Source organism: Phaethon lepturus, unplaced genomic scaffold (genome assembly GCF_000687285.1).
Source record: "Phaethon lepturus isolate BGI_N335 unplaced genomic scaffold, ASM68728v1 scaffold11360, whole genome shotgun sequence".
NCBI lineage: Eukaryota > Metazoa > Chordata > Aves > Phaethontiformes > Phaethontidae > Phaethon > Phaethon lepturus.
Window position 1 is genome coordinate 126,043 of NW_010511227.1, and position 9,709 is coordinate 135,751.

At 44.6% G+C, this 9,709-nt stretch overlaps 1 protein-coding gene across 1 annotated transcript in view; it reads right to left on the reverse strand.

The window, feature by feature from the left end:
• The window catches only part of GPC1 (glypican 1), a 105,440-nt gene extending 95,962 nt beyond the window's left edge, over positions 1–9,478 (reverse strand). Inside the window, exons 1-2 of the mRNA XM_010283273.1 lie at positions 9,363–9,478; positions 6,531–6,724 (exon numbers count right to left, since the gene is read on the reverse strand). Of these exons, the coding sequence (XP_010281575.1) occupies positions 6,531–6,724; positions 9,363–9,478 (310 nt within the window). The remainder of the gene's footprint in view (positions 1–6,530; positions 6,725–9,362) is intronic.
• Positions 9,479–9,709: the final 231 nt, after the last annotated feature.

Here is a 9,709-nt window from a genome sequence, read left to right on the forward strand (position 1 = left end):
TTTTGTTCTCTTTTCTTTCTATAAGAGAATATTGTGCCTATGCCATCTGTTAAGCAAAGTGCTGCACGTACATTGCAATATACCCTGCAGCACAGAACGGAGCCTTGCAGATTAAATGTGAAGAGAAGCAGCTGTAAGGGGAGAGAAAACTCCAGGTGCTGGAGGTGTTACAGGTGAGCCTAAGCTTTTGCCTCCCGAAGGCAGCTACCTGTCAGGATTAATCTTGCCGAGCCCAGGAATGCGCCTCAGTAGACACCGCACCCCATTCCAGGAAACTATAAATACCAGACGAGATGCTCAGCACCACACATGAAAGCATCTTCTTTTCTGCGGAGCACGATTGTGGGGGAGTGACAGCCGGACTAGCATCAATCGTGCTGGGGTTTTCTTAAGGTGGTTCTTTGGGGGAAACAAAGAAGGAGGTGAGCATGGGTGCTTGCTGTCTTCCTCCTAAGGAGGCCTCCAAGGGAACCCCCTTACTTGATTCTTTGTCCTGGATCCACCTGGGACGCTACTTTTTTATTTTCAGGTTCCAGGACATTCTCTCTCTTTCCATCTTGTCCCAAAACCAACCCTAAGGGAATGAAGTCCAGGGGAGCCAAAGGAATCATCTTTGATAGCCCCTCTTGTAAATACTTTTGATGATGTGTCCCAGAGGCAAAGCTGGGGGACAACTGGGTTTCTTCTGAGTGATGCTGCCGAGCGCCGTGCAGGAGGGCGCACAAAACAATTAATGGCGTTTTGAGCAGCGCAATTTTGCCAAACAGGGTACCCCCAGCCTTATCAGAGAAATGCAGTGCAGGGATGAACACTTACCCAGCAAAATCAATTGACTCCCAGGTTTCTTCTCCCCCTGTTTCTTTGTCACCTCACTAGGAAAAAAGATCATTTAAGGATGCCCCAGAGGTCAGTGTTCTCCCACAGAGATGAGCCCATGGCCAAGGCTGAGGCCACACACCACAATTTCAGAGGCAGAACCCATGCAGGGGGAATTACCACAAAAAAGAACATTCCTGGCTAATTAGGAGCTTCTGAATCAAAAGCAGTACATTTAAAAGTCCTAACTCAAACGCTTGGCCCTAGGGAGCAGCCAGTGCCGATGCCAGGCGGGAGGCAGCCAGCTCACCAAGCACAGGCTGGGACTGCCAGAGGGATGCTGCTGACTCCAGAAGTGCTCCTTTCCACCACCTTTGAAACAAAGGAGTTCATTTCAAAACACAGCAGCATTTCCATATTTTGAGGCATAACCAGCCCCTGGAAGATTTCTTTCCTGTTTTTCTGCATAAGCACAGTATTTTTTAGACAGCATCTCACCAAACCCAAACCACGCAACACCTCCAGGAAACACCCACAGTCCAGAGCGGTGGCAGCAGGACACTGGAAGTGTGGAGCATTCGTTTTAGGCAATGCATCTGGGGACATGGGCACTGAGTCCCCATGGCACAGATAATCATCGCTTAGGTCTTGTGTCAATCATTTTCTGCACAGAGTAGTCCCACATCTCTCAGAACACATCTTTCGGTGCGTGGGCCACCAAACTTGGACACCTTCAAATTTCAGGCTGGCAGGGCTTGGTTCATGTTATCATCATCTGAGAAAATAGGTGCAAAATTCAGATTCAGGTCTGGCTTTTGTAGTCCAGGTTTAAAATCAGTGGGGTAGGACAGAGCTCTGCCTGCTGGGCTTACTCCACAGCCCCCTGATCAGCTTCCTTAAGCATCCACAGTATATGTAAATTAATATATACGTATATATGCCTCTCTCCCCCACCTTTTAGGGGCTGAAACCCTTGGTATTGTAGGTTAAGTAAGCCAGTTCCTCTGACAAAGTCACGTTTGGTTGAATTTTAAACCAGGGACCTTTAGAAATCTCTAACATTTTAACCATCAGTGTGTAACAGCTTCTAGGACGTTTCCCCACTTGTAACATTTAAAACAATGATTCATCTTCATAAGAAATATGTAGCTGTCTAAAACTAACTTTCAAATAATGTTAATTATCACATGGTCTGTGTTTCAGCATATGCAATTTCCAGCTACCAACATTGGACATTATGAAAGCTTTTACATGACATCAGCTTTCCAATGAGCAGCCACCTACAAAATACATAATTTTTCATCTGCATTTGATTGCCACAGCTTAAAAATCCAAGAATTTATGAGAGCTACAAATCGTTTTTAGTCTGTGCAGTATGGAATTAAAGCCAGGGTTTTTGATTGGGCTTGTTGATATTTCCTGAAAACACGAAACAATTCTGAAAGGACAGATTTCCTGGCTCACAGCTAAAGGTCAGCAGTCACACAGGGAGCGCTTGCTAAGTGTACCAAAATGATTGGGAAGGAAAGATTGGCACAACATTGCAGTGTTATTAAAAAGCGATTTAAGTGGGGGAAAAGGGAGAAAAAGAGACAGACAAGGATTAGACTCTCAATAAGTGAGCTTTCATCAAGACTAGAAAAACAGCCTTGTTCCTTGCTGCTTGCAGCCCCTCACTGTCACTCTCAAGCACCACTCGCTCCCTCTTTCCGCCCTGTTGCCAGCCGTGCAGCCCAAACGCCGGCTGCCGTCCCAGGCTGCACCGGCTCTGAACATGACTGCTCTGACCAGGCACCACAAATCACTCCTCTGGCATTTCCTTGCATGGCCCAGAGGTTTTTCCAGGCTCACTTCTGTAATGGATTATGGAGGCACAGGTTTCACTGGGAAGGATAGGAGTTTGAAAGTCCTGTGACTCTGTGCAACACTGACATAGAGCTGTGTGATATGCAAAACCCCCCTCATTTTCCCAAGGAATCTCCCCCAAACCTGACCAAAGTTTGTAACTTGCTCTCAGCGCAATTCAAGATCCAAAGCCCTTTACTCCTGTTCTGCAGCCGGCAGAGGGGGCAACAGGCACCATTCGTCTGTTTCTTGAAACCATCTGCTCGAACAAAGTTGCTTGTCAAAGTATTTTGTTTTATAATAACAGATACCAAAAATTTCCCATCCACTGAGGTGATACCAGTTTGAAAACAAGCACATTCTAAAATGACAATCTCTGAGGCACGTATAACATTGGTAGCATCTTTAAAACAATATTTAGTACCAGTCTCAACAGAGACTGTCCCAGCTCCCTCTCCAAGAATCACAATCTTGTTTCCATTTTTATTATTCACATTTTTCTTTTCAAGTGTGGGGTATGCAAAATTCTCCAGGCAAATAAACTCTGACCAAAACCAACCTAGCAGCCTCCAGCAGGTCCTCACCCCAGGCTGTGCGCCCGAGTAACTAACACCCTGCTCCCTGCCTGTCCAAGAGGCCTGGGGCATCAGAATTAACAAAGAATTTGTGCGTATAATCCTGCTAATGAAATACCACTACTCTGACCTCAGCGTCCTCCCTCACACTGACTTATCAGAAGCATATGCTCCCATCACTCATGATCTGTGCTTTTTTAAAATTAAAACCAATCGGTTGTAGAGCAAAATACTACCTTTTCAGCTAAAAGGTTAACAGCAAGCCAGTGACCACATGTGTAGCTCGAATCTGATGCCCCCAAATCCTGCTAACTACAGTAAACTGAAGCAAAACAACAAATGCACGGGTAAGCAGCCAAGCAATACCGTAGGCTGTTAAACTTTAAATTTAGCCCTGGCAGATCCTGGAGGGAGGACATCCCAGAAGGCATGTGTCCTCTGCTATGCAGAGAGAGCATTCAAACCATAGGATCTTATTCCACATACATCACTTTTGAATATATGTCTATACCTATTGTATGTCAGCTGTATTTCATATGTATATTTTCTCTAGAAATACTCTGTATCATATAAAGGACACACTGCTCTTGGCCACAACGTGCTTGTCCCAAAAGCAGCCAGTGAGGCTGACCACAGATTGCAATTCCCTATACCTGGACAAAGCCGTAGCTCAGAGTAGAGGCGCTCTGACAATTTAGAGCTTTACAGACCACAACCTACAAGGATGAATTATTCTCCAAAGCAAAATGTTGAACACTAGCATGGAGAATATTACTTCAGAGGCAGATTGCTGTAGCCTTGCTATTTTCTAACTGGAGCTTCAGGGCAATTTACAAGTAGAGACTATTGCCACGATCAGCAGTGAGATTACAGAAGCAAGATTTGCTGTGATGTGTTCAAAAAAGACAGCTCCAGGCCTAAATTTCAATGTGCCACACCTGCTAGCAGAGAATATATGAATAATCTCATCTCCAGGCTGCAAATACTACGAGAAAGGGTTGGACATCCCCATCCAGCAGAGCTTCCCCCACTACGTCCTCCTAAGGCCAAACGAAATCACTAATACGAAGACATGCTGTGCATCAATACCTCTGCAAGCCCAACACCTGCACTCTTAGCTGCTGCTAAGGAAATCCAGCAAAACCAGGCATCGGTGCCAGAAAGACTAGAACTCATCAATCTGACATTAGAAAACTCTTTTATTGAAGAGCTCTAAACAGCACTACCTGCAAAAAGTCTTGTTAACTGTGAGATTAGTAACATTAACTGGAGGACAGGGTGGTTTCTACGGCATTGTTTCAGTAGCTGAGGTGATTACATTGCCCCATCACCAGAACTCCCTCAATTTTAAACCACCTATGCAGTAACTAAAGAAAAAATAACACTGCTTATAGGAAAAGTGATGCTTGAAACTCAGACACAATATGATGATTTTTTTTAATCATGTCTGGCATAAATTATAAACTTTATATTGATTACAAGGGTAGTTAAGCAAACTAAAAAGGTATAATGAGAGCAGGAGACATCTTCTTGGCCTTGTGGGCTCAGCTAAGGTTATTTCCACTCCAAAATACCAATGATGTGTGCATTATGGTCTGTTAAAGTACTACTTGGCTTATTGAACAGTTACTTTGTTTGATGCTTAAAAGAAACTTGGGTATGCACCACAGAAATAAAGCTCTATTTTTGTAAAACGCTGGGGAACAAAAACAAAAAAAACCAACAACAACAAAAAAAAAGAAAGCCCTTACAGCTCTAATTGACATCTCCACACAAGCATCCCCCTTTCATATGCTTGGTTTTGCTTACTATTATTCTTATTGCTGTTATTATTATTAATTCACCAAAACATCACATTCACACTAAACCAGTTCTTCACTAGGCAATTTCTGTTCGTCAACACAATCCTCAAAGCTTCCATCAAATTTTGCACTCTCTTACAGGACAGACACAGAACTCTGTTCTTTTGAGTGTCTGTGGCAAAAATAAAGAGCAGATACACCAGACAATTCTGCAATAGGCAGTAGAAGGAAAGGATGCCAAAGCTGGGGGACCTTCTGCATTAACCCTTTCAAAAGGCTGGATTTTAGACATCTGCAAGTGCGCTCAGCAGCAGCTTCGTCAGGTCCCATTCAGACATCAGTCTGAGCAACCAGCATTGTAAAGCTCTTTTGAAAATCCTCCTTATCACTTTTTAAGGCAGGTGCAAATCAATTAATTTTGAGCTTTTAAAGGAATGCCTTTGCTGTGGTCAACCCTGGCCTCACAGTTACAATGCATTTTGCAGAGATGCACTGCCTTTTCTTTCTATTTAGTGTAAAAGCACTTAATCTTGGTTATCAGCTCCCTGAAGGTCAGGCTTATTTCTTTAGATCTATTATTTACTGCTTGAAATTTCCAGTTCCACCTTTCTGGCTATTATAGCTTCTTTCCCAAACTCCCATTCTTTTCACAATAACTCCATATGATGACTGTTGATAAAGTTAGGAGGACCGTGATTCTAAATGTCTGACCTTCTTCAAAATCTGATAATGGATACAGTTTCTGAATCATAGGTCATCTCAATTTCGCCAATAAACCATTTATTTCCAGTGGCCTTCAGACCTTGAGGCTTACTGTGCACTGCAAAATGGATTCTTCAGGGAACAATAAAAGTAAGAGAGACATCCTTAGTCTTTGCTTAGCATGTTAGGAGGGGTACTGCACTTTGGAGAGTATGTTTGTCCACAACATCTTATGCACCACAGTCTCTAAGACCTTCACTGTTGTTTATTTTCTGATGTTTGTATGAAGCTGAAAGTTATAAACATTTAACGTGAACCAATCTCCTTTTCATTTGCAATCTATATGGAAAGGACAAGAAAAATCCATGCCTCCTTAAACCGCTGCCGCCCCGCCAAGGCCTATCCAGTCACCTTTACCAATTTCTTCAACTTACAGCTCAAGGCATAGTGCCAAATTTTACATCACTACCTCAAATGTTATGCTGCTGTGGTAAGACCCAATTACGCCATGCTTGTAAAAGCTTTGTTGGTGCCAAGGTACACAATTTGTTGGTATGAGTGCCTGCCAGCCCCCTTCAATGGCTTCACTGAAATGGAGTTCTCAAAATGACTTGGTTTGCAAAAACACTGCCAGAGGTACAATACTTATTGAAGGTCAATGTTTCACGCAAACTACTGAGCAAGATGCAGAGGAAGGCGTGTCGAACACAAACCCTTGGCTCCAACAGCGCTTGGAAAGTTAAGCAGGGACTGGATCCTGAGCAGGGGGAACTGAGCAGGTTTTACTTACTGTCAAAGCTTCTGTGCTGTGCTGTTAGGGTCGTCTGCACAGAGCGTCCGGCCTCTTTCATCATGGCTTCAAATTCACTTCGGCTTTTGTTTGCGAAGTTCTCCTCCATCTCGCTGGTGCAGCAGGTATAGCCTTGTGGGCAGATTCGCAGGTGCTCCCCTAAAATGAGAGAAAATGTAGTTGAATGGCCAGGTCTGGAAAAGGAAGGATTTCACCCCAGACAACCTCAGCATAAAAAAAAATATTCCAGCTCCCTAGTAACCTGGACCTGCATCAGGCTTTACATGTTTACCCCCAGATTTGAGTTATCCTGCATTAGCACAGTGGTTGGTGTAAATGCAGGTACAAACATACTCACTGCTGACTGTGAGGGAAGGAAAAGCGAAGGATATAAAAGTCACACATGAGAGAAGGGAAATTCAAGTGTCTCCTGCTCAAAGTCTGCCCTTTGAATCCAGAATCCAGCTCTGCTTAGAGTCTCAGAACACATGGAAGTCTCTGATTAAATGACACATTAGTCACCCTCATTAGACTTAACATGTATATTAGAACAACTGTTTGAAACTACTTTGTCAAGGAAAAAACCAAACTCCAACGCGCTTCCCAGAATCACAAAATCGTTACGGTTGGAAAAGACCTCTAAGATCATCAAGTCCAACCATCAACCCAATACCACCATGCCCACTAAACCATGTCCCGAAGTGCCATGTCTACACATTTTTTGAACACTTCCAGTGATGGTGACTCCAACCACCTCCCTGGGCAGCCCGTTCCAATGTTTGACCACTCTCTCAGTAAAGAAATTTTTCCTAATATCCAATCTAAAACTCCCCTGGCGCAACTTGAGGCCATTTCCTCTTGTCCTATCGCTAGTTACCTGGGAGAAGAGACCAACACCCACCTCACCACAACCCCCTTTCAGGTAGTTGTAGAGAGCAATAAGGTCTCCCCCGAGTCTCCTCTTCTCCAGACTGAACAACCCCAGTTCCCTCAGCTGCTCCCCATAAGACTTGTGCTCCAGACCCCTCACCAGCTTCATTGCTCTTCTCTGGACACACTCCCCCCTCAAAGCAACCCCCCCCAACCTTTCTTGAGAAGACATTTCCATAACCATAGGGATGACACTAGTGAGAAGTCTTCAAAAGACAGAGACGTGCTGAATGCCAGTAGAATTTGGGTGACTAATTCCCCTCCACACATTTTGAAATCTGCCCACTTACTTTTTTTTCAATGAAAAATTTATCTTCCAGAAAGAGACAAGACCACCCAAAAAAGGGTTGCTGTGACACTGATTGAATATACCCTTTGCTATAGGGAAGGATAGGAAAGGTAAGAGGACTTGGCAGTCAAATTGAAAAATTCGTCTGTATGGAAGTCCCTCTTGCCCTCTGCAGTCTCTTTATTGTGGAGAAGCAAGCGTTTGCATCGGCAGAGTCAGCAACATTTTAAAAATAATTGCTTAAATTCTTATGAGTCCTTACAAAGACACATGCACCTGCAAACACACCCTATGTTTCTCCTTACCCAGCAATAAGAATTCATTTGCATGAAATAAAACATCAGGGTTATTTTTTTTTTAAAGAATAAAAAAACCCCTTTTTTCCAAGCATGCACGGAGATAAACCAATTACAAAGGAGTTACCATGCTTAACGTAATTTGACTGGGATTGCCAATGATTTCGTTGGTAGTTTTAGAGGACTGCTGTCTTAACGTCATAGCTGAGCTGAAACATATCTTTAAAATTGTGTTTTATCTTGTGTGTCTCAATAGCTTCAAATCCTGAACCTGCACAGTCCTCCAGAGTTTCCCATTAAAGTCCTTAGCTATTTCCAGCACAGAGGCCTTATTAAATGGGTGCCTTAGGGTAAAGGGTCTTTGAAGCTGGGCATGCGTCCTATCCTGTGTTTGCCACGTCATTAGTACCCTGACTAAGAGCATTTTTGATAGAAACACTCTTTAGTTGATGTATTTTAGGCAGAAGCCATTCAGGATGAGTTTGCATTTTGCTGGCCCTCGGGTCCCTGCTCACAGCCAGCTCTGGAGCAACCTCTGCAGGTCACTGGGGTGAGCCTGCCCTTGGAAAACAGGTTATCGTGTGCATCTGCACCGACAGAGCAGCTGTCCTGCCTATGTGACGGGAATGGCTGCTCACCAGTTTTTGTAGGAGAATAACTCCCATCATCAGGCTTGTGTTGTTGCTCCCAGCTGAGAGGAGCGTCAGGGAGGGCAGCATGGCCCGTGGGCTCCCGTCTCCCATGGGACCTCCTCCCTGTCCCCACAAGTACTCAGGCACCACTGTTCCACGCCGTCAAAGCAACAGGAAAAGCAGCAGCTTGCTTCAGTATAAAAACTACGAGTCACATATAAACATCACGTGGCCCAATGCTTGCCATACCTAATGCAATTTAAGTTACAGTGCTTACCTAAGCCTTTCCTTCCTTCAGAAACTAGATTGTGGCAATTTGTTCCCTGAGCTCATTCCTGTAAAGCTACATTTGTGCAATAAAGTCGTCGCAAGGATTGCTGACATGTGACAGGCAGAAAAAGGGAGCTGTAATTTTTTGACAAGACACAGCTTTGTTTCCTGTCACGGCAAATTAAAAACTTCCTTCTTGTCCAGCCTCTTCCGTCTGATTTCTGCTGCCACAGGATTTCTGATGAGGATGGAAGTCTTGTTGACAGTTGTTTGCCTGTGGTATGCAGCCTTCCACACTGCCCTTGCCACCCTCAGGGCAAAGTGAGGCCGTTTCAGTGGCCAACCTCTCTGAAAGGCCTGTAAACAAGGAAATGGATCCCGAAGGATCCTAATGGTTCCCAAAGACTGCCTTTACCGTGACCCGCTCAGTCGCTGATAAATTTTGCAGATGAGGTCCTCCTGGTCCTGCACGCCCTTGCCCCCGAGAGCACCCAAAAGCACGAGCACTCCTGCCACTTCTCCGTGCGCCATTACCTACCAGGGCCTGCAGGTTTGGCCTAAGCCACGAACAACCCTTTAGAAATCGCCTGTTTTGGTAAACCAAGATTAAGCAGTGGGAACCAACTGCCTGGGGAACTCCCATCTCCTGGTCTGCTGCCAGTAAGCAGGGCCTGGCTGCGCAATGATCTCCTACCCCCTCGGGCAGGATTTGGGCAGGAGACTTGCCTGAAACTAGGGAGAACAAACATGGCTGCCCCAGCC